At 40.1% G+C, this 25059-nt stretch overlaps 1 protein-coding gene across 1 annotated transcript in view; it reads left to right on the plus strand.

The window, feature by feature from the left end:
• The first annotated feature begins 24029 nt into the window (after positions 1 to 24029).
• LRPPRC (leucine rich pentatricopeptide repeat containing) overlaps positions 24030 to 25059 on the plus strand; it is an 87876-nt gene continuing 86846 nt past the window's right edge. Inside the window, exon 1 of the mRNA XM_054629254.2 lies at positions 24030 to 24235. Coding sequence (XP_054485229.2) covers positions 24045 to 24235 — 191 coding nt within the window. The 5' untranslated portion in view covers positions 24030 to 24044. The remainder of the gene's footprint in view (positions 24236 to 25059) is intronic.

Here is a 25059-nt window from a genome sequence, read left to right on the forward strand (position 1 = left end):
AGATAAATAAAGATGTAAAAAACTGACTTAGAATACAAGTAGAAGACCCAAGGAGATTTAAAATGCAAATCTTAAAATACATATCCTAGGTCTACTCACTTTCAAGGGGGAGCACACCTCCCTTCCACATGACTTTTGGTTTGATTGAAATTATATAAAATACTTTCAAGGATCTGTAATTCTTGATGATATATGCATAATTTAATCACTGTTTACTCCTCATTGTACAGTGCACTGACAGTATAACAGGTAATATATTTTATAAAGGGACTTTTACATTTATGATCAATTTCTTCCCTCATTTAAATATTAGCTTGATGTCACTTTTCCGTCTTTGACATAATTAAGTCACAGTAATATTCAGAATTCCTTTGTGCATAGCTATGACAGTTAAATCAAAACACACAAGGAGTAGTCTCTGTGAGAACCACACATAAAACTGGCAAAATAAACAATATATTGCTCTTAAATAACTAAAGAATTCTAATTTGCAAAATCTCACCTCATATAGCACTAAGTTTAATCATTCTTCTGTAACATCAGAGAGCTTTTCCTGCCCACATTTACAAATCTTCAGGAGAAATGAAAACAAAGACATAGTGAATTTTCCTTTGTCTTGGTGTTTTATTTCAGATGACTGAAGGATAAATGAAGCTGGTGAAAAAAGAGTTAACCTAATGATGTCGTCTTTTATTTGAGTGAATGTTTAAGCATGGTGCTACGGCTGATGGCACCTTGTTTAATAATGCAGTACAGAGCTTCCTAAGGGGACAGGGCTTGATCTGAAAACTGAATATGGTGCACTCTAAATTCTCTTCCCTGAGGAAGGCTGACTAACTGATAAGTGCCATGAGCTAGCGCAGGGACTGATTCTGTCAAATCAAGCTCAAATGGAAGGCACAATGTAGACTCTTCTCAAGTCTTAGTGAAGTAATTTGAGCAGACATTTGTGACATTAGACAGTGCATCAACTATGGAATGCTGTAAAAGTTCACTGTCTTACTACAAGGTGGTCTTTAGATGACAGGATAAAGAAATCAGTGCAAATTTGTTAATGTAACAACTTGGAAAAGCATGCTAAAAATGTCACTCTATTGGGATATGTGATAAAATGTATAGGGAAGTGACTGCCAGTTGGGTTTCCTTGTGAATCCTTTATTAGAACTCATGTAAAAGGCATAAAAATAGGTAAAGGCAATAAGTACAAAATTTGTATTAGGTTATATCAGCTAAGCTTCCGTTCTTCCTGAGCTAAAAATTCCCAATTGACAACTGAAGCAAAAAAAATCCACCGTTCAACTCTTTGTTTCTCACTTTGGGATCATATTGTCATTCAGTTCAAACTTCCCCTACTGAAGTCCTTGAATACCTTTTCTAAATGGGAACTGAAAAATACGGTCTTTAAAGTCAGGAAGAAAATTGTACAGGTTGAGAAGGAGATAAAACCTGTTAATCAGACATAAATAATATGCTAGCATACAAGGAATAACTTTGAGCATATCAGCAAGAAAGACTGGAAACTAACAGAAATTCCTCAATAAATAGAATGGAAAATAGTAGGAAAAAAGAAATTTTCACTACTAATTCATATTTGTCTAAGCTTGTTCTTTTCTTCAAGTAAATAATGGTTCCCAGTTATAAGAAATGAGAAAAATGTCTCCCATTTTCCAGTGAAAAATTTGACAAATTGCTACTTGTGAAAAATGAAGATGAAATTAATAAAGGAAAATCTGGTACATAAGGAACTGATCTAAGAGGATATAAGAGCAATAAATGTTGAAAATAAGCACTTCAAGTTTGAGAGATTTATTGGTGGGTATATTCCAGGATAATTAAAAAAAAACATTTTCAAAAGCTCTGTGACCTTTACAGAAAAATGCCAGTGTGCTGATGGGATGAGCTGACACTGCTCAGCTAAGAGGTAGAGCAGTACACACTGAGGCAGCATTTCTCAGAGAAAGATCTGATGGCTGGAATAATAAACCTCTGAAGAAATGGTGTATGATACAACACAAGATGGTGCATTTGGAGACTAATAACAAACTCCATGTTGCAAGGTGGGAATCCATCAGCTGGGCAAGGAGCAAGATTCTAGCGTAATGAGTGATGACAGAAGGAGTTGCAGATGGCAATCTGCTGACAGCATGAGAAAGGCAAATGACACCAAACCAGTACCAGAGGAGACTTTTCTGTTGAAAATCTACTAATGTCAATGTACAACACAGCTGGAAAGACCCTTTAGGTGACACGTTACTGAGAAGCCTTCACATCACTTAGTTCAGGAAAGAACTCCTCAAACCAGAAGGGTTCTGCAAGAAGATGCTCTCTGATGGGATAATGTGAGAAGAGAGTGACATGTTGTGGCTGATTACAGATACAATTTTCTTTTATGAAATGTAAGGGATAAGAATTTCTATTTACTCACCATGACTTCCTATCTGTATGGAGGCCAAGGAGTTGCTGCAGGAAGCTCCTGTGGAGCTTCTGGAAAGCAGCTTCTCATCTGAGCAGTGAAAGCAAAAAGGCTGCTCCTTAGACAATAATTTTTGACAATGTCGGGAAAAAGGTTATCTGATATAGTATGTGTGGTCATGTTTAGTGTGAAGATCTAGAAGGTCCTCTGCTGATGTTATTGTGGGCTGCATGGAGCTCTCTAACTCCATTTTCATCACTGGTATGCTCAAAGGTACAATTTAGGCCAGTGTCTGAGAATTGTCCTCAGCTCAAAGTGCTACGCAAGTAAATATATTAATAACCTTGTATTAATGGACCACAGGGAGAATTTTCAAAGGCCTGTAGAATTTTACAACCAGTGATGTTAATGGCATTAAATAAAAAAAAAAAAAATTGAAAGAGGGATCCTCAGTCACCTTGCTCTTCAGCGATTAAGTAAAGATCCAAGCAGACTTCCAGTGCAGGTAACACTGACAACTGTGAGCAACAAACTCATATTCAAGCTATAAATAGTACATCTCTGGTACACAAAAATGTCTGGTTTTCACAGGACCTTAATGATTTGCATAGAATCACCAGGTGATTACACCCTACTACAGGGCTCAAACTCTGTTGCTCAGTTTTTACTTGAATGCCTTCCCCTTTTTAGACCAAAAACCCAGTGGAAATGAGTCCTGTCCAGCCAGAATGGAGGATAATCACCAGTAGCTTACTTAGGAAGATAAAGGAAAAAAAGACAAGGAATTTTCTGGTTAAGTAGGAAAAAAAAAAAGAAAATTCTTATATTCTCCAATCATAGGAACAAGAGTGAAAAAAGACATTCTGATTTTTTAGAAACTGAGGTGGTCCTTCTATGAAGCACTATGAGTCAGCTGTTATTCCACATCTTGAAGTTCTGAAGCAGGATTCACTAGAACTGATATCACTGCTTCATGGGTAAAACCTGTTCTGCAAGCCCCAATAGCATTACAGCATGCTTCCAATAAGAAAACTATAAAATAGTCCTTACAGATCTAATGTTTAATCTAGCAAGATTTCCTAGCCCAAAAAGCTGACAGAGCAACTAATTACATTCACACAGAGCTACATTTAGGAACACTGATAGAAAAAAGTTTCAAATAAATAAGAATTGTTGTACACAGACTTTTGCTTTATATTTTCTTTAACTCATTCACTTATTTAATTCTGTTAATCCCTTGAGACACAGTATATCAGTGGTAGTGCACAACTCAAAAGTAAATGCTCAGTTTCAAGTCAACCATTCTGACTTACATCTGCAGTAAGTCCTGCAAAATGAACTGTAAGTTGACCCTGTTTCCAGTGTCAGGATTTCCAAGATGGTTATATTTGGAAGTACCTACATGGCATTTGATATTAGCTATGGTCCCATTTTGTAGTTTGATATTATCATTCTACAGCCAAGTAATTTATTTAACTTAGAAAAAAAAGTCAAGTATCTGAAATAAGGATTAACCATATAGCAATACTGCAAATTATGAAACAACACTAATAACAAGATGATGAAATAAGCACATTATGAAGAAGAACTATGTATTTGTTAAGAACAGTTTCCCAAGTTTGAAGTAATTAATGAATAACTTATACATGTAATTTTCCTTTGTTATTTTCTGCAAAGGAGGGTGTCCTATGGAGCACAAGCAGAATTCTAAAGATGTAAGTCTATAAACACTAAGTGATGAAACCTGAATTTTCCTAAAACAAGGACATAAGGCAGGGTTCCTTTTACAAACCAAGTGTAAATTTTCCATTGGTATGTATCTATGCCACTGATACTTTCACTAAGATTTGCCTTCAGTCCTGACTGGTTTTGATACCCATTCTTACACCTTCATGTCAGATCTTCTGGTACATAGAATTGCAGCAGTTTTGTGCTACTGTCAATAAACTCCATCAAGAATTTCTTCCATAGTTAGTTGAAGTAGAAGCCACAAAAATCAAGACAGTCAGTATCATTAGATAGTATATCATATAGATATACCAATCCTTTTAAAGCCAAAGGAACTTTACATTATTGTAAAGACCCAGCAGTTTTCATTAGCTCATATTTGTGGAGCAGAGTGTAGATCTAATATTGGCTGCACCTATGAGCTACTGTCATAAAGGAGTCCAGTGTGTGGTGCTAATTACTTATTATTCATCAAGACTGCATGATCTTTTAACATTTCATGCAATGTCTCTTCCTTGTCTTTTTAAGACTTTTCCCTTTGCACAAGCAAAACTGAATATCTGCAGCAATGGAGAGAATTCTTCTACACCTTTCTGTTTGTAATACCACATTGGAGGTATAAGGATATTGACATTTTGAAATATTTCTCTGCCCATTTAAGATAAATATTTTTAAATGCATGTCTAGAAAATCTGGAATCGATTTATCATCAAAACATAAAATGTTCATAATATATTTGAGAAAGTCATCTAGAAGTCACGTTCACATACAATTGTACATTATTACAAGTTGTAAGGGTCACAGTATTTAATGCACTACATTATGCAAAAGACCTGATGATGTTCACAACAGACCTTTGTTTCCAGATAATCTGCTTTTCTTTACAATCATGAACATTCTTCTAGACTACTGCTCATTCGCCAAGGACAAATAGTGCAGAAGCGATGACAGTACCACAAAACTTTTTCCTCACACTTTCACCAATTTGATAATGTATTGTTTGACAATGTAGTGTCATTTTTTTCACTGAGAGAGAATGGAAGCATCTCAAAGTAATGTCAGGGGCTACCCTTGAGACATTTGCTTAAATATCTCTATGCCTCAGTTTTCCTATTTTAAAAAAGGTTCATAATATTCATTCACACCAGCGGGGTGTTGTAAAGCTAAATTTATTATTGTTTGTTAGATGCTTTTAGAGCATCCAACTGGAAGAATGATAGATATGCAAAACAGAACCTGATGTAGCTATTATTCTCAGACAATTTCTGTTGAATTTATATAAAAGGAATACTGATTATTCCCAGACAATTATTCTCAAAAAATATATATTGAATTTGTATAAAATGGAATGCTATTTTTTGAACAATATAAATGTACTTGACCATTATTCATAAAATTCCTCTTTTTTTGGCAAATATCCAATAATAAATTACATTGAAAATACATCCAATCACTCAGCTTCTGCTAAGATGCACTGAACATCTATGTCATACAGACATATCACATGAACACAGGCCCCCAGTCATCCTTGCCTCTTCTTGTCAGTAAAACATGCACAAAGCTTCCTAAGTGTGTGTTTGCTTCTGATAGACAACTTTTAAGTAAGGAGAAACACAAGACACTGCTTACTAGTTTTTAATTCTGGTACTTGTCTGTGAATCCTGTCAAATTCACACTTTTAAAGGAGCTTCTCAACACAGTTTTCAGAGCATGGTCATAACTCAATCCTGTTATATCCAAACCAAATGAAAACAGGCAAGTGGTGCTATGATATACAAAAGTAGAAGTCAAACCAGGTCTGTGCTCAGCACTGCAATCCATTAACTTTTCAACTTTGGTCACAAAACCCTGAATTTTCATTCCTGTGACTATAAATTTACTGCTGCAGCTCCCATAAGGCAGCTCAACTTCTTTCCATTCAAAAAAGAGTCCATTCCTCTCCTCAGATTTTGGCGTTGAAATTAGCCAACAGCTAATTGAATTGGCGTTGAATTAGCCAACAGCTGAGCTCTTCTTTTTAATGCTTTCACCATGCGTTCTTACCACTTCCAATTCTTCACAGAATGGCTACAATTTGATCAAAATTGAAATTTAATTTGAAGTTTTTAGTTCCTTGTAGGCCAATGTGTAAGCAGGTCAGACAAATATACGACATAAAATATTACTAACATTCAGAGTAACACATGAGTTTCAGTAAGGTGTTGTCTGGACCAGAGCTACTTGCTACTATAACACAGTAACCCATGGAAATGGCCAGAATGAATATACAGACTCCCAATATTATGAATAAAAGTTATTAATCAAAGGAAAGCATGTTACTCAGGACCAGAATAAGGAGTTGTGACATTATCAAGAAATCTGAGTTTAGAAAAATCTGAATAGCCTTATATTTATCAATAAACATGACCATTCATGGAAAAACAAACTGGTGACCTGAAGATGTATTTATTACTGATACACCACCATCTCACTACCTACATCTTTGAAGACCTGGCTCAGCTTTGTCCAAACCACAACTCTTTTGGGACACTTCATATATTTAATGAGCCAGAAACTGTGTCCTATAAAGCACCAAATCCACTGGGAAGCAGCAATTATAACGCGATCCAGGATTATCCCTCCCATCCAAGCTCTCACACTAAGCCCTCCCCTGGCTGGGTACAAGATGGCAAACACGTGTGGGTGGGCACACGTGCACAGATGTCCCTTCCCACCCTTTTCTAACAGACCTGTGTTCTGTGCAGGTGGCAGGAATGGGCAGGAGCCTGCCTGTGCCAGAGACACCCTCTCAGTTTACAGATGAGAGACTAATCCCGGGCAGACTTCTTCATTTTAACAAGGGAGGAACGAATAAAGAATCAGGAGAAAGCTAAAAGAGAAACTCTATCTCTTTGTCCTCAGTCCTGTTTTATGTTTACATGGTGGGGACAGGCCATGTGGGCTGTGAAACCTTGAGATCTGACCCCAGGCTGTACTGGCTTGGCACCACACTACCTCATTTTCCCCAAGACCAAATGAAATGCCTAAAAATGTCAAGGCTTGCCAAAACATTTACGCTTTTAGCTTCGCTCGGTTGTCTTCACATTCAGACCACTTTTCTTCTTCTGCCCTACCCCTCTGATTAGATTACATTTCTCTTAGTTGTGGGAGCTGGGATTGAGCCTGAGCTGGGAACTGGAGGGAATACAGTAAAGCAGTCTAACGGGGAAGGGGGAGTATTTCTGACATTGCTCCCAGTGAAAGCGAGCAGCAATTGACCAAACATGCTGTACATCCACACTCGGCACTTACACGTTGGGTGAAAGGGTCAGCCCTTGATCTCTGTGTTGCCTTATTGCATTTCCCACAAGGCATTACCTTTGTTGACAGATTCCACCCTTCTCATCCATGAGGACTGTCATCTGGTCCCCCAGGCTATGCTCTTGACTACTTCAATTGATCCTTTAGTTTGCCTTTATTTCTAGATGCCATTGTTTTCTCTCTTGCCGGGATTTTATATGTGCAACTGAGTATTATTGTTATTCTAAATCCTAGCTCCTCAACTTTAAAAGTACAAATAATTTAAAAAAGAGGATGTCCAAATTCCTCTAGCTTTTCTTTCAATTGTGTTTAATGTTTCTAAACATTAACACTCCTCTTTCTCTTCATTTCCCCCAAGTTAAACAGCTCTAAAAGACTTCCAACCTCACTGCCAACTATTGCAAAAAGAATAAATCAAGTAGCAACTGGTTTCAGCCAAAGCCTACAGTGATTCTTACTGGCATTGCAAAGCTTACTTGAATTCACAAGGGGCTTAAAAAGCACTGAGATGGCAGAGATTGTTGTGGCAGAAGCAACTGGAAAATGTCCTGAGATTGAAACACAGACATATTAACATCACCCTTGTGGACGCTAATGACTTGCACTTTAAAATGCCAGAGGCTCATACTGCCAGCTAAAACAAAGAAAAAACCACATTTTTAGTCTCCAAAGACTTTAGATCTTTCCAAACTCTGAGGGCAAATTCAGCCATAATGTATTTTTGCAGTAGAGCAGGGCAGCTCATGCATGCCACTGGGGGAATCATTGCCTAGAGTCGCTGTAGGCAGTGTAGTCGGTATAGCTAAATAAAACAGCAGCTGAAAACCTCAGAGAGGTTAAACCAGTAATGAAGCATTCTATAATGCAATGCAATCAAACCTAAACAGTCTGAAGGCATTTCTTGCTGACACTCACAGCCCTTGCCTTTCTCACTGGAATGCATTTAAGGAAACGACCATCAAACACAAGGATTTCTACAAGAGCTTTACAATTTAAATTGACACATAATTATGAAAAAAATACTTAAATCTTTTGATGAAATAGCGATGTCCTACTTAGACACTTCTAGATGAGTTCCTTGAAGAGTTTACTAGTAATGGCAGATTGGAAACTTTCTGGAAGTGTTAATGTTTAAAGAGCTCTCCTCCAAGAAATTGAAAGGTAACAGGAAAGGAAGAAAGATGCTGACAATAAGGAGAAGGCTGGGAAAAGGCTTAGAAGCAAATATTTGGAATAAAAAGTTAAAAACCAAACTGGCTTGGGAAAATATCTGTAAGATAGGAAGAAAACAGAAGACAAAGTCATTTCCAGTAGAAATCTAATGATGATCCCAGCCCAAGAAACTTTAAATGGACTGGGAAAAGGTTTCTTTCATTCTTTTTGATACTCTTTAATATGTAAAAGAAAAGAATTCCAAATGTTCTTTGCTTACATTAGAAATGTGAGCCACATGCACTTTCTCTTCACAGATTCCATGGATGGCTAAACAAAGAGCAGGGTAAGATTTTTGTGCTATATGGATTGCATTTAACCTGAATAACTGAGAAAGTAATTTATACCTTGCATAACTGAACATACATCTTCTGCTTAAGGACAAAAAATTCAAAGTAATGCTACATTGCTTTCTTGGTGACCTACTGCTACCTGCAAAAATTAAACAAAACATCTCTTTTTAAATTTTTTATAAAAATCAGAAGAATTAAAGTCATTCTTTAATTTTCAAATTACATTTTAATTTATAAATTACATTTAAAATAATTCTTATAATATAATGAATCTGAAAAGTAAATTCTTTGTTAAAGTTGAGGAAAAAAGAGTTGTAAAAGAGGTGAAAAGTCAAAAATATTTTGAAGAAAAACTTTTGCACCCCACAATTGCTTAGGCACATCTCTTTCCTCACATACCCCTCAATAAATATATGCCACAAGCACACTTAGGCCAATGGCTAGCATTGTCAAGTGAGTTGTTAAAAAGATAGAAGTAAATGTGAAATTTTGAAGCTTGCAGGCAGAAATTAAAAATGATACAAAACTCAGACAAAAGCAAAAAAATTCCTCCCAAAGAAAGAGGAAATAAAAGCAACACATGCACACAACTAAAAAACAGAAGAAAACATTTAAATTCTGAAGGCTAATATTGAGAAAAAATGTAAGAAATGAACTTGCCAAGACCCTCTGTGTAAGAGACACCCATCATTCTTTCTTTGACTTACCTTAAGAAGAGACTAAACTCTTCCTATTGCAGTCCCAATGCATTCCAGCTAATTACTATGCATCTTCTTAATTCAGATTTTGATGCAAAAATGTTGGAAGTGGGTTTATAGTGGTTGAGGTTCTATTTGCTCTTGTAAAAATGTTTTCTAAAAGTTTTAGCCTGATTTTTGCCATGTACAAATAACTTTTATTTAAAAATCTGGGAAGATGGAGAGATTAGATAATGAGAATTAAATGTAAATGAACCTACATGAAAGTGGGTGCACCTAAGTCAAGAATGAGCAAATTATAAAAGATTCAAACACAACTTGGCCAGAAAAAAATGTGCAGCAGTACTGAATTGGAGCAAGTAAAGCAATTTAAACTCATATAATTTTATTAAACTTATCCATAAATCCTTGCACACCCTAAAATGCTATTGATGAAGCCCTTACACTGAAGTTCCACAAGAACTAGAAACACAGCTTTGGGCTGTGACTGTACAGATTTCTCTGTACATTTACCTTTCTTTGGGGGGAATACAGAATGTAAATTTAGAGTGTCTGTATCAGGCATGTTTTTATGCCAGTTTAACGTTCATATATGTCAAAAAGTTCTTCCACTACAATAAAAATTATTGAGAAACCACATCAAGCTTACCTCCAGAATTGCATTCAATGCTGAAAGAAGCCAAGTAGGACTATTACTGAAGATCACACTGGGAAGCCAGGGAATATCTAATACAGGAACCTAGGGTATAAATAGTTAACAGTTGTCACCGGGATCCTTCTCCTAGCTTCCACTTCCACTCCATAGCTAAATCAGGAAAATATGCTGCTTGGCTTGACTTCACTTAGAGCACTGTAAAGCATTGGAACCTGACAGCAGCATTAGAACCAATTCAGTTGTACTCTACTAAATTTTTCACTTAAATAAGGCCTAATAACTCACTAGATTGCATTTTAAAAATTGAAAGGATACTTACAGGTAAAATAGCATAAACACTAAAAAGAGACAGGCACTATCAGTCTCTCAGCCTCCCATTTCTGCACTGGCCCAGTCCTTGTGATCACCTTGTGCTGGCACAGACAGAGGACAGACACAAGGATGACCAGAGGGCTGGAGCACCTCTCCTATGCAGACAGGCTGAGACAGTTGGGGTTGTTCAGCTTGTGGAAGAGAAGGTTCCAGGGAGACCCTATAAAAGCTTACCAGTTCCTAAAGGGGTAGGGGGGCTACAAGAGAGCTGGAGGGGGACTTTTGAGAAGGGTATGGAGTGATAGGACAAGGGGGAATGGCTTTAAACTGAAAGAGAGTAGGTTTGGATTAGACATTAGAAAGAAATTCTTCACTGTGAGGCAGTGAAGGCACTGGAACAGGTTGCCCAGAGAAGTTGTGGATGCCTCATCCTTGGCAGTTCTCAAGGCTGGGTTTGACAGGGCTTTGAACAACTTGGTCTAGAGGATGGGGAGTTGGATCTTGATGGTCTTTGAGGTCCCTTCCATCACAAACTGTTCTCTGATTTGTGTGGTTGTGCATTGTAAAAGGCCAGGGAGATGATCTGGGTTAAAACAAATCCAGGCTGATATATCCATGTAGTTCATCAAGAAACTCTATGAACACTTGTTGCCAGACCAGAAGGATGGTGCGGGTGAGGACTCAGATAAAATAGAGGTTGAAGGAAATATTTTTAGTATATCCTCCTTGCTACTTATCTCAGAGTGTTTCTCAGCTCCTGGTGACAGATTGATTCCCCCACAGACACCAGACTGTGCTCACACAACAGCCTCACACTTTGACACTTAATCCACTGCTTCAAAGAGAGCAACTACTTTTCAGGGTATAAAGATCAGGTTAAGCTTATTTACTTGAAAAATAAAAATTGTTTCAACCTTTTATATATTTTCCTAGTGCTGCCCTGACCCACACAAAGGACATTCACAGGCAGGCCCCAAGTAGGTACTGATGCATCTTCAGGGAGCTTCCCTTTCCAATAAAGTCCTCTTGAGCACTGACCACTCATTCTAACACATCTGAACTTACATGAGCTGAAATAACCTGGTTCTTGTTCACCTGTACCACCTGACTTAATTCAAATAATTTTGTGTAAGTGAACCATTTCCATCACTTACTGCTCCATGACTTTTCTCACTAATTCAAATAGTGACTTTTCTTTTAGGTTTCAAGTAAAATACTAAGGTAAGAACTATCTCCATATAACCTCACTAGACTGTAATTTATTTTGCTAACCTTTCCTAGCAAATACAATTTGTGCATTAGTAGTTAACCCATGCTGAATTTACCATTGTTGAAGAGCAGTAATTTTTTAATTGGTATCACTAAGTCAAATGCTTTCTAGAAGTGTGTCAGCACAGCTGCCACCTGTATCAAGCAGACTTGTAGTCCTTCAAAACAGTTACAATCTCATTTGACAAGACCTAATTTCTGTGAAATCATGTTGGTTAACTTAAGTGCATTCTCAGCATTAAAATCTCTGTTGAAGTCCATTATCAGCTGACCTGTTACTTTCTTGAGGCTCTGTGCCTAAATAGCTGTCCTATATTACATTTCCCAAATTCCATGTCTCACCTGCTACAGCAGGAGCAGATCATACACCCAATTCTCTGGAATTTCTCAGATTTTCATTCAAAATCAACATCTTGGTACAGACAGATTTATTAAGAAACTCTTGGGATAACCTGTTTCAACCTGCTAACATAAAAATCACAGACAATGTTTTGGGTTGGAAGGGACCTTAAAGACCACCTGCTTCCAATCCCCCTGCTGTAGATAGGGACATCTTCCACTTAAACCAGGTTTCTCAGGGCCCCATCCAACCCAGCCTTCCAAGGATGGGGCATCCACCTCATCTCTGGGTAACCTGTTTTAGTGCCTTACTACCCTCACAGTAAAGAATTTCTCCCTCATATCTGTTTCTTCCTTGCTTTTTTTTGCAAATGTTGACTACAGAGACCCGTGTAACAACAGGACATTATATCAGATATGAGGGCACCAAGAAATTCTGCATATCTGAAGATTATAAAGTGCCTAAGCTTCAAACAAGACTCAAGAAACACAGCATGGTTTTCACTGATGCTGCAAGCCCAGCACACTGCATGTTGGAGACATCTGGACTCTTGGATGGAAAAGTTTTCCAAGCATTCAGATGTAGCCAGAAGATCCTTTGCATAAAGCAGAAGAGAAGGAAGAATCTTTCAATCTCAGTTTGTCCTGCAAGTTTCTAAACCTACCTGTGCCATTTAAGAACTGGGGTTTTTTGGTGTGTTGGGTTTTTTTTTTCCCCTTGCTAACATTTATTCAGCTCAAATATGACAAATATATTGGAAGAAATTCTCACTGTGAAAGATGCAATATGCTATTCCCTCTGAAAATAAGCAGCTCTTGCTGGTGCTTTCCAAAGAACAGCAACAATCAAGAAATAAAATGAACAGGGACAAAGCTGTTCTTTAAATTTCATTTTAAGCCAATATTCAGTGTACAAAGTCAGACTTAGTGGAGCACGAAATTCTTGTCCGAGTCACTGATTTAGGAAAATAATCAAAAAGTGTTTCATGGCTTCATCAAAACATATATTTTCCAATAATAAGCAGAGGATTTTGCAGGGTGAATCCACATTTGAAAAATTTCTTTCTGCACTAAAAATACCATCTATTTTGCATGCTTTTGATGAATGCCTTTAAAACATGAGTTTACAGACGTACACAAATACCTTTATGCCACAACTCATATATTTAAAATAATTAATTAGACACAACAGGGAAAACTAAAAAAGATTTTTTCACAGGAGATATGTTTAAAATGTAAATAATTTCTTCTTCCTTCACAGAGATAATTTGTGCTGCACCTTGGATAGCCCAATATATTCAACTGTTATTTCATCTTAATTTATCCAGACAGTGTCTGCCCCAAGGGAAATATTTGAACTTTCCAGCCTTCACACATTGCAGCAATGGGAAAATATTAGCAACACAACCCATGCTGCTGAAACAGGTTCCCCTCTCCAGTTAAATGATACCCATTCCAGTCATCCTAACTGAGTTTTATGGAAAAAAAAAAAGCTTGATAGAGTTTGCAGTATTTAATGATAAATGCTTGAGTGGTACAAAAATTAATTAGTTAGAAAAATATAGAGTACTCACAAACCACAAAGGAATTGAAGCTGTTTGTTAAGTGAATTTGGAATTCACCCTTGAATTTGACTTTCTTTAACCGAAATTTTATTTCAGTTGAGCTGACATTTTGTCCCCAGCTTACTGGGTGCATACACAGGCTTAGCTAGAAAGATGTTTCACTACAAATGTGCACTTGTGGGTAAAAACCCCAACCCCACCATATTTTGTTTTTATGATATAACATGAAAAAAGTATAAAACCCATTCAATGGCTTAAAGCAGCAAGACCACCACTGAATACTGTTTATGGTAAGTGTATCTGTCTGGATGTTAAGTTTTTTAAATTCTGGAGTTCAGAAAGAAACACCTTCCAAAAAAACCCCAAAAAAACTAAAAAACCCAAACCAGGGAAACTAAATAAATTTTCTACACAACTAACTGACACTTGAGTTCAAAGTTTTGTTTTGTAAGACAATCAGTATTTGTACTGAAAAAAAAGATAAAATATAATTTTTTCTGCCCTATCTTCACAATTGGAAATATTACTCCTCAGTTAGAGCACAGCCATATAAACATTTGTTTTGGCATTTGACTTAACTGTGGGGCAGAAATATCCAACAAGGGATGATGGAAAAATTAGCAAGAAAAGAAAAAATTTTTCAAAGTAGATCAGCTGCCAAAAAACCCCACAACTTTTTCCAGCAGTGACTGATCTGTTTTAAGAGATTCTTGATCTCTGCCCTTCAAAATGCTTTTTTACACCTCTCTGGATATTTCTACCTTCTTGGTTACTCAGGGTTGTCAACCTAACAACCCGAGGGAAAAGAAATAAACATAAATGAAAGTCTTCAACACAATGCAAACTGATCTGATTATTGTTCATAAAGAGAACAGTCCAAGTGCCATTTCAGACAGCCACCTCATATTTGAAGGACCTGAATGGAACTAAAGTGCTACTCAGGTAAATGAGCCATACAAATAAGCAGCATATTGTATCTGCCCCTGGTGTGTGTGCCAGTGAGGCAGACATGTGAGGCACATGCAATCTGCATGTGATTTAACATTTCTTTTAATGTCAGTGGATCAGAGTATAAGTGGCCTTTGGATTAAACCATCTACATCCCGTAGTCCTAAACTATATCCAGTAACTATTAAGATCAATCAAAGCATTTGTGAGAAAATCTCAAATACTTCAAACTAAAGCAGATGTCTAGAGTTTAGATGCTCTTTACTTCATCTATCTCATATCCAGAATTATGAATTTCTTTTTTTGGGGGGTGAGATAGGAGGAGATTTGACAGAGACTTGGCGAGTGTGCCCAGCAATATAAAAAGAGCATCTGAATTCTTGCATAAAGTAAAACCTGAAAGCTTAATAATGTTTTATTATAATTTCGCAGCCCAGCTGGTAATCTGTATGATCTCCAAATCATTTCACTTCTGTTTCCAACCAAAAGTTAAACTATGCCTCAAAATCTGAAAATGTTTTATTACATACTGGAGATACAGACAGCTGAAATTCAATTTTACTATTCCTGAAACTTGTTTTACTGTTTTCTCCAACTACTTCCTCTCCAGTACTCATAGCAGCCAAATCCTGGGACATGATATTCTTTGTAGTACAGCATGCTCCCAGTTTAAGGTGTAAAACAAAGGTAATGACAGAAGAAATACAGTGTGTGACTCTTGTGTGTGTGTATGTACATATATATATATAAATTCTTACTTTGTTATTACTTGCAGAAGGTTTAAGGTACTGAAGGGCTAGTAATTGGTTACAGATTTATGACTGGTTTGCAGTTTTCAGTAACAGTACAATATGCAAATCTCTGAGCTGTATGAGTCACTACAGCTCGAAGAATATACCTTCTGACAAAAGCAGCCACCTCAACTTCTCATTTTATGCAGCTTATAGAAAAATTTCAGATGTGACCCAGTTATGTCATAACCATTTTCATACTGTGATCCTCTGAAAAGTAACTCTACAAAAAAAGCACCTTCTTACTCATCAGATCTACTCCCTGTAGATAGTCAGGACAAGATCTGCTGACTTGGTTACAAAAATAAAGGCACTACTACTTATTAAAATTTCTACTAACCTTGCAAAACTAACATAGCTGAGGAGCCAAGGGAGATAAATTCTTTTGCAATTTCAGTGGAAATAATTATTTTACAGTGCAGTACAGATTTAAAAGAGCTCATCAAAGATTTTGAGTGGGATCAAAAAAGAGCAAACACATAGTCTTGCCTGCAGAAACATTTTAACTAACAGATACATAAAATAAGACATAAATTTAGCATTTTGTTAGGGATTAGGTCACCATTGCTCATTGGAAAGGATTTGTTTTACATGAAAACCAAGCATTCTTTATATAGAAATCAACAGAACCCTGAAGAAGTAATTTTCCATTCAAATTGTCTATTATTCACTTTTTTCTACTTCTCAGGTTTGCCTTCTTGATTGAAATTTCAACAAGACACTTGGATACTATTCTACAAATCCTGAAACATGACTCTGATTTTTACTTGCTACTGCTATTTCCTCTTCCAGTTCCTTGGTTTGATTCTACCAAGACTCCGGGCACAGCAAACCAATATGCCAACACCAGCAAAGCTGTGCTGTCAGATCTCCATAAAATCTGAGATTGGCTTAAACTTAAGAAAATTTACAGCAGGGATAGGGGAATTTACTTTGGGGGAAGAGTGGAAACAATTGACACTTGAAAGATAAACAGGCCCCAAAAGCATCTGAGCAGCAAAATGTAAATTTAAAAGTCCAGGGCAAAAAAAAAATCTTCTCACCATCTTCCTGAAAGTGAGCTGTACTTACTTTCACCTTGTTTCTGCATGTGAACAGAAATCCCTTTTTGTCATGGTCTAATCCCAGCTGCCAACTAAGCACCATACATTCAGCAGCTTGCTTTACCCCCAGCACAATGAGGGAAGAGAACTGGGAGAGTAAATGTGAGCAAACTCATGGGCTGAGAACACTCATGGGGCTTCATTGTGATGAAAAGAAAAATAACACAGAGAAATAAAATCCAAGAGAGGCAAGTAATGCAAATTAAAGCAATTGCTCACCACCATCCAACCAGGCAGTGGTCCTGCAGCCAGCCTTGCCCCTGATTTTAGTGCTGGGCATGATGCCATATTATTGTATTTACAGGGACCCTTGCGGCAGGGAGGGATGATGAATCTGACTCCATGTTCTCAGAAGGCTAATTTGTTACTTTATGATACTATATGATACTATATTATATTAAAGAATACTATACTAAAGAATACAGAAAGGATACTTACACAATGCTAAAAAGATAATAATGAAAACTTGTGACTCTTTCCCAGTCTCGACACAGCTTGGCCCTGATTGGCCAGAGAGCCAAAACTACTCACACCAGAATCCAATGAAAGAATCAACTGTGGGTAAACAATCTCCAAACACATTCCAGATGAGCAAAACACAGGAGAAGCAAATGAGATAAGAATTTTTTTCCTTTTTCTCTGAGGCTTCTCACCTTCCCAGGAGAAAAATTCTGGGTGAAGGGATTTTTCAGAGAATGTGGATGCCACTCTGTATGGTGTGGGATATCCCTTTGGTCAGTGGGGTTCAACCCACTGCGCAACCCCAACCTCCTTGCTGTTGGGGCAGTGTGAGGAGCAGAGAAAGCCTTGACTGTAAGTGCTGCTCATCAATGCAGAATGCATCCCTGTTTCCTGCACAAATCCAAAACTAGTAAAAATTAACTCTATCCCAGCCATAACCAACACTTTTCTATCCAGCAACCTTACCAAGTACTCAGTTACTCCCATCTCAGATTTCTCCTTCCTTTCTGTCAAGCTATTCTGTGTCACATTTCCCAACTTTTCTTCTGAACATGTATGCTTCTACCATCTCTACCTCACTTCTGTAGCTCTTGAATATCTCACTTCATTTTTATCCTCTCAAAATAAAACCCAGCTAGTGCAAAAATCTTGATGGCTTCAATCTTATCTGCAACTAGAGATTTTTCATAGAGCACCTGCTTTGCTATATGTAACAGTAGCTACATTACAAGACCAGAAAGACACTGAAGTAATAAAAGAAGGGAATCTGGGAGCCTGGGAAATCTCCCAAAGAAGGAAATCACATTATTGCTAGCATTTAGCAATTCTGAAAAACATACATTTGTTTTAAAAAACCCCACTCTTTTCACATATTTTTTTCTCTAAATTCATCAGACATCCTCAGTTTACGCTTTTTATTTATTTTTTCTTTTTTCGCAAATGAAGCTGGAATATGCATTCTCACAAGATCTGAAAAATATTAGGAATTCAACTGGAAAACGTGAGTTTGAAGTAACAAGTGTGTGAGTACCTTAAGCTGCTCCCACTTTGTCCTAGAACAAAATGGAAATGAGATGTTAAAAGTGTACAAAAACCTCAGCAAGCATGAATTTCACTGAGATTTTCTTTGCTGTCAGAAGAGTATCTGTATATTATCTAAATATAGAGCTATCTAAATCTATATAGAAATATATCAAACATTTTTCATTATCCTTTGATCTTGATCTGGCTTGAGAGTCACCTTTTCCAGAGGTGCACGACTGAGATTAGGCAAGAGGCTTAAGCCAACACTTTCAGTCAGGTTTAGTGAACAAGCCATGGGGAAAGGTCATGTTCCCTCCAGAAATATTAAGGATGCATATTCTTCATACCAGGAGCTCTTAAATAACACATTGTCTGAAATCTAACGTTACTCATCCATCAAAAATAAAACCAATATTGATATTAACATTACATATATGTAAGCATCTCACCACCCTCTCAATTCCATGGCCTCCCCAGAGTCCCAGGTAAAGGCTGCAAATTATCCTCTCCATGGCAAACCTTCCTGATAGTGCACTTCTCAAGAGGAATGCAGCCACAAAATGAGTGCTGGCAACTGTGTTCCACTATGCCCCCTCTCCCCATTGTGTAACGTGGATCATGCCCCATGTTGGATTAGGACCTTGGTGGAGAATGGATGTCACGGTGCACTGGTGACGTCTGCACACAGCTGCCTCTCGATGAGGCCATTTGAATCTAGGGAATGGGATACAAGAAGTGAAAGTATGGAGAGGTTAGGAGCACGACATCTTCCCTACACACCACAGGAGGCCTTGAACTCACCTGAAAACTTCCTGCCTTGAAACATCTAGACAGGAGCCCCACCTTTCTGATAGGGACTTTCTGATAGGAACTCTGTTAAAGATAGACTCTGAAAATGTTAGGCTTTGCCAGGTCATGTGAAATTGCACCTGCGTAAGCAGTATGATAAATGATATAATTGTTAGATGTGATGATTGTTTAGTAATTAAATATAATTATTCTATAATCATAAGAAGAATCATGAGAAGCTATGTTAGAAGTTTAAGGGGGGGGGCCATGAGGAGCCATGCTTGGCTGAAATCTATGTACACAATAGAACAATATAAGTTTAATAATTAACATGAAAGTTATATAATGATAGAATATAAAAACATGTTTGTCCCGAACGCATGTTGGAGTCAGATTTGGGTTTCACCCCTGACACCCAGAGCTCTTCAATAAAAGCACCTGCATTTAATCATTCTCATGATTATGTGTTTCTGAACGCTAACAGCTGCACCACACAGCTCAAGTACCAGTAGAGGACACATCTGAGACTGCTGAAGGACCCCAGAAATTCACCCACACCCCACTGCACAGCCCATGTCTGACTTTTTCAATAGTCAACCTCTTAGAAACCTCCTATAGGAGAGAAGTCAAACGGCCACAACCCCTGCTACCATCTATGCTCTGACACCCAGCAGCCACATCCAAACTGCCTGCAGGCAGCACTGATTCTCTTCTGCATGTCCTCTTATGTTTCCTTCACTTTGACTTGACTTGGATCATTCACTCCAAAAGTTTTACACTGAGATTCTGGGGATGCATTTATAGCATCATTTTAACTTTGGATTTTCCAAGTTTCCAAAGTCAACTGTGGTATAAGCCAGTTTTTTAAAATGTTTTGTATGTACAGGGTTTTATTTGAAAGACAGGACAGTGAATGAGGAAAACTCTCATTACCTATGTCATTATAACTCCTGTTTTGGAAATTTCTATGACACACTTCAACTCAATTTTAAAAGCTAATAATAAGTGCTTATGATAAATTCTCAATGGAATTAGCAGAAACCTTGAGAGAATTTGAGTTGCAGTAGAGGTAGTATGCAGACAACTTAAAGAATTTGGCCAGGAATCCTTGCTTTTAAATCCCACCACTCTCCAGCACAGCATGGCCATCTCCAAACCACCTACTGGCAACAGTCCCAAGCCAATTGATGCTAATTCCTCAAACTTTGCCAGGCAGTTGTCTGGCATAGGCTGAAATTATTGTAGAGAATGGGAATTCAATACCAGAGACATAGTTCCAGAGCCCAGGAACATAACTGGCACTGTTTAATTATTATCCCCAGGAGTAATTAACTTAATGATGGGAATAAATTCCTTGAGCAGAGTGAATCAAGCCAAGATTTTTAGACTATGTGGTCTACAGTATGTGTCTGCAGGGAGAAAAACTTCTCAACAATTACTACTGACACAGTGCTTTCTCTGGATTTTTGCATAAAAAGGCTAATATTTTTTCTCCAAAAATAACATACCTAATTACACAACTCATCTTCTTTATCCAAAAAGCTAAAACTCTCACCTAGACTCCATAAACATTATGTCTCAATTTACTGATTAAAGTTTTTCTCAGTTTCAGATCTTGATAAATGTGATCTATACCCTCTCATCCAGAGAACTTCAGGAAATATAATTTCCTAAGTCTACTGTTTCAGCTAAATCACATTTTGAATTAGTTTCCCAGGACCTCTCTTCCTTTTCACATCAACCAAGCAGTTGTCTTTACCTGTGAAGCAGAATCATGTCTATGGCTTCTCAGTCGGCAGTGAAAAGACAAAACATCTCTGAGCAGCCTTTCGTTTCAGATCCAGTTATCCACCAACTGGATTATCAAACAAAGAATTCTGCTTTTTCTTCATTCTTTGGAGGAATTCTTGGTCAGTATCTGTCCCAATGCCTTCCTCTAAAACACTTCTTAAAATGTTCTTTACTGAGTCTGAAGCAGTGAAGTCTCAGTGACCAGAACTTACTGTTATGCTAACCAATGTCATGTCACTTTTTTTCTTTCTATCTTCCAGTCTGTTGGGGTTTAGGGTTTTCCCTTTTGTTTCTTTCTCCCAGAGGATTTTCTCCCAAATGTTGCAAAGAGACAATAACTACCAATGCTTTAGAGAGACAAAAGTTGTCACAGGAAGAGGGCAGCCAGTTACTCTCTTAGCTGGGGGGGGTTCTCTTGGAGGGGCAGATACGCAGATTTGGGCTGGAAGGAAAGGGGCTGGGGCAGCTCCTGGTGCTCTTGCTCCCTTGGCATTTGGAGGGAGAACAGGCTGAGTCGCTGTGGGGAGATTACGGCACCACTGCTGGGCTCCATCTCCTGCTGCCTTCTTCTACCGGGACTGAAGCTCTGCTTGTGGGAGCGGTCATTACATTGGGACCTTATTTAAGAAGGACCTTTCCACCATCTGCTCAGGTGCCTTAGGGGAAACCCACAAAACCTTTCAACCCCCAAGGAAGCCTCTCCTGGCAGTGTCCTGGAGCTCGGCTGCTGCTGCCCAGCCCTGCTGTTTCACTGCCACTGCTCCGGGGTTATTACCACACTGTAGCCACACACGCCGTGCCTGCTGGGACACCCCAGGGCTCCTGCCACAGCTGCAGAGTTTCTGCCACAGGGGTGAGCCCGCCCTGCCGTTCCAGCCACAGGCCATCTTTGCCGTCCATGCCATCCATCCGCCGTCACCGCGTGAGGGGGACGCGGCCGGCCTGGCGCTGCAGCGCCCCCTGCAGGCGGGGCAAGCACCGCACCGGTCCGGCGCCACCAGCGCCCCTGCCGGCCGTGGCCGGAACTGCACGGCAGGGCAGAGCACTTGATGGGCAGGAGGCGATTCATTGGGCTGGCTGCTTTGTTTGTTGTTTATCTGCCTTGTTGTACATACACAGACTAGGAAAGAACTGTGATTCCTCTGCCTGTAAGCCCCTTAATTTCAAAGTTATAAAAATTTGAAGGGAAGGGGGTGAATTCTCCATTCCAAGGGTGGTTCCCGCCTTTCTTAGCAGACAGGTCTTTGAAATCTAGATACAGTCCTTTGCTGTATCATTTCTGGTCCTTATTGTAAACAATGTGGGCACTTTTTAATTGTTTCACTAAAGTGAGCTCTCAGGGGCTCTACCACGGGGTTTCCTCTCTCGAGGTTTCGGAGGGCACAGCCTCCTTTTATCCTAACTCCCAGCTGCATGTTGCCCTCTTCCTTTCCCAACTGGCTGAGGTACTAGGAAGGTACAGCCTTCCCAAACCACCCGCCATGTATTCTCCCTTTGAACCTACTGTTTTACCCCAAAATTCAAAAGTTCAGGCTTGTGCAGACCCTTGTCTGTTTCAGGAGCCAAGCTGTCTGGGCTCTACAACAAACCTACTGTCCAAAGTTAGTAGAGACATTAAAAACTCATTTCAAAGATGTTAACACACATAGCTTCACCTAAATTATTTGTAAGGACATTAGCTTTCCTCTCAAGACTGAACTCTGTATTCCATGAAATGCTGTAACACTGATACAGCAGAAGCCAGGATAAGCAGGAACATTGCAAATAGTGTCTTACAAGCCACAAGTCATTCCTCAGTGAGCAATGTTGAGCATCCATGACTTTGATAAATAATAAAATGAGTGTACATAACATTTAAAAACTGAGCATTTTGCATCTTGATGATGAGACAAGTCTTTCCAAGTAAAGTGTAATTGGAAAAGGCTGGTCATAGCTGATCTGCCTTTAGAGTAACTATTTGCAAGTTACAGCAAAAATGACGTGAGTTTTGCATGAAAATATGCATTTAATTTCTAGATATCTCTGTTAATGTTTTATGTCACAGCAACCAGGTTAACTTGGATGCTAAAATTAAGCATCAATTCAGGTGGCATCTCAGTAAATACATGCGATCTCAGGCAGATTTACTACTGATATTCGGTTTAATGACATTCTTCGCTCTGCCTGCAACTCCCAGGCGTGAAAAACGCCAATCACTTGTTTTTAAAATTTTAAAAACTTAATAGTAATAAAATGGTTATAAAAATAGTAATACAATTAGAGTAATAATAATTTGGACAATTTGAATTAGGACAATATGAGACAATAGAAACAAAGAGTTACAGATGTCCAGGTACCTTTTTCTGTGTAGCACAAGCCTGAAAAAAAAGGATGCCCGTTAAGAAAGGATTAACCCTTATAAACAATAGCCTCTTGCATATTCATACATCTCATACATGATGCATAAATTCCATTTAAACACAGGATTCTGTCTGGTCATCGTCAGCTTCTTCCTTGGAATCCTAACAGGGCCTTCGAGGCAGAAAGAAGTTCGTTTCCTCTGACAAGAGGGCACTAAATTCTCTTTCTCTGAAAGATTTAGGTGTCCTGTGGCTGTTACCTCGCTGCAAGTCCTTTCTTTAAAAAAAGTAGCCTACATAGCATAGTTTCTATTTTAACAATTTTTATAACCTAAAACTATATTTAACACACTACTTAAGAGAATTAATACAGCATTACTTTCTAACACACATAATATTCATTTTAATATCTGCGAAAATCCAATCATAAAATACGCATTTTTAACACAGGCAATGATAACATTTCGGTGGAAAGGCTGATAGCGACCAGCAGCTTTCCCAGCCCAGCTCCCCATGGCTCCCCTGGCGTACACGCCGGCCCGCTACGCTTTCGGTAGGGTCTGGAACCATTACGGGCAGCGAAGAAGCGGCGGCCACCGCCGGGCTGCAGGGAAGCAGTACTTGGTTGGGCAGGCGGGAGAGCCGGGCGGGCAGGGCCAGCAGGCCAGGGAGGGGACGGGCACGGAAGAGATCCCGGGACTGCCCACGGAGAGAGCCGGGCGGGCAGGGCCAGCAGGCCAGGGAAGAGCTCCCGGGAGTGCGCGGCAGGGCCAGCAGGGCCCGCGGACCGACATAGAAGAGCTCGCAGGAGCGCCCGCCGGGAAACCCGGCGCTTCCCGCCACTTCCTCCCGCGCGCCCGCCTTCCGCCGGGGCCGCTCCCGGTTGGCTGCCGGGCGGCCCAACCCGGGCCTGCGTGGAACGGCCCATCGGCGGCACGGGGTGGAAATTAGCAGCGCGCTGGCGCCTGAGCGGGCCTTTTCTAAGGCCGCGCTCAGCGCCTCCCCCCTGAGCGGATGGTTCGCCCCCGTCACGTGGGGCTGACGGCGGCGCAGCGCCGGCGCGCGACTCACGTGCTGCGGGCGGTCATGGCCGCGCTGCTGAGCTCCGCCGGGCGCCTCCGGGCGCTGCGCCCTCGCCTCCCGCCGCTGCTTCCACCGCTCCTCCGCTCGCCCGCCGTCCCCGCCCCACCGCCCGGCCCCGCTAGGTGAGTCCTCGCGCTGCCGCGCTGCCTGGTAGGGTTGGCGGGGCCGGCTGAGGCTGCTCTCCGCACGCCCAAGGGCACTGCCGGCCATGCTGCCGGGCCCTGCGGCGCCGCCCGCCGTGGCTGCCCCGGGGGCTCTGAGGCAGCGCTCGGCCCAGGCCGGCCCGGCGGCCTCACCGCGTGTGCGCGGCCACCCGGTGAGCGCAGGGCAAAGGCCGCGCAGGAGCCCCGCTGCCCTCAGGCTGAGCGGCCTGGGCTGGCCGCGCTTCCCGCCGCGCTGGGCTCCCAGCAAAGACCTGACCGCGGGGGGACACGGCCGTGGGGGGGGGATACGGCTGTGGGGGGCACACGCCGAGGGGAGGGGGCTTCGAGGAAGAAGGGAAGACTAGAGGAGATAAGTAGTGGTGGAGCGGAGTTACTGTCCCTTGAGGCGTTCAAGAAACGACTAGACGTGGCACTTGGTGTTCTGGTTATAGCTGACAAGGTGGCGATCGCTCACAGATCAGACTTGATGATCTTGGAGGTCTTTTGCAACCTAAGTGAGTCAGTGATTCTGTGACTGACTGGGTACCTGCACAGTTGGAATCTGGGCTTCTTCTTCGTGCCCTCAGACTCTGCTGTGTCTCCTGTGAGGAGGCACGGCGAAATTTCTTTGCCATGGTGTTCTCTCCCTTCTGTCACGCAGGTAGGGTGGAAAACAGCCTGTCCTACCTGTGTGCATCCCTGCTGCACGTTTGACAGCACTTACACGTGGTTGGTGCCCTGCAGGAAGCATGGTTGGTGCCCTTCAGGAAGCTTAGAGACACAAACCTTCATTAACACAACTT

The sequence above is a fragment of the Agelaius phoeniceus genome, chromosome 3, assembly GCF_051311805.1.
Source record: "Agelaius phoeniceus isolate bAgePho1 chromosome 3, bAgePho1.hap1, whole genome shotgun sequence".
In the NCBI taxonomy this organism is placed as follows: Eukaryota; Metazoa; Chordata; class Aves; order Passeriformes; family Icteridae; genus Agelaius; species Agelaius phoeniceus.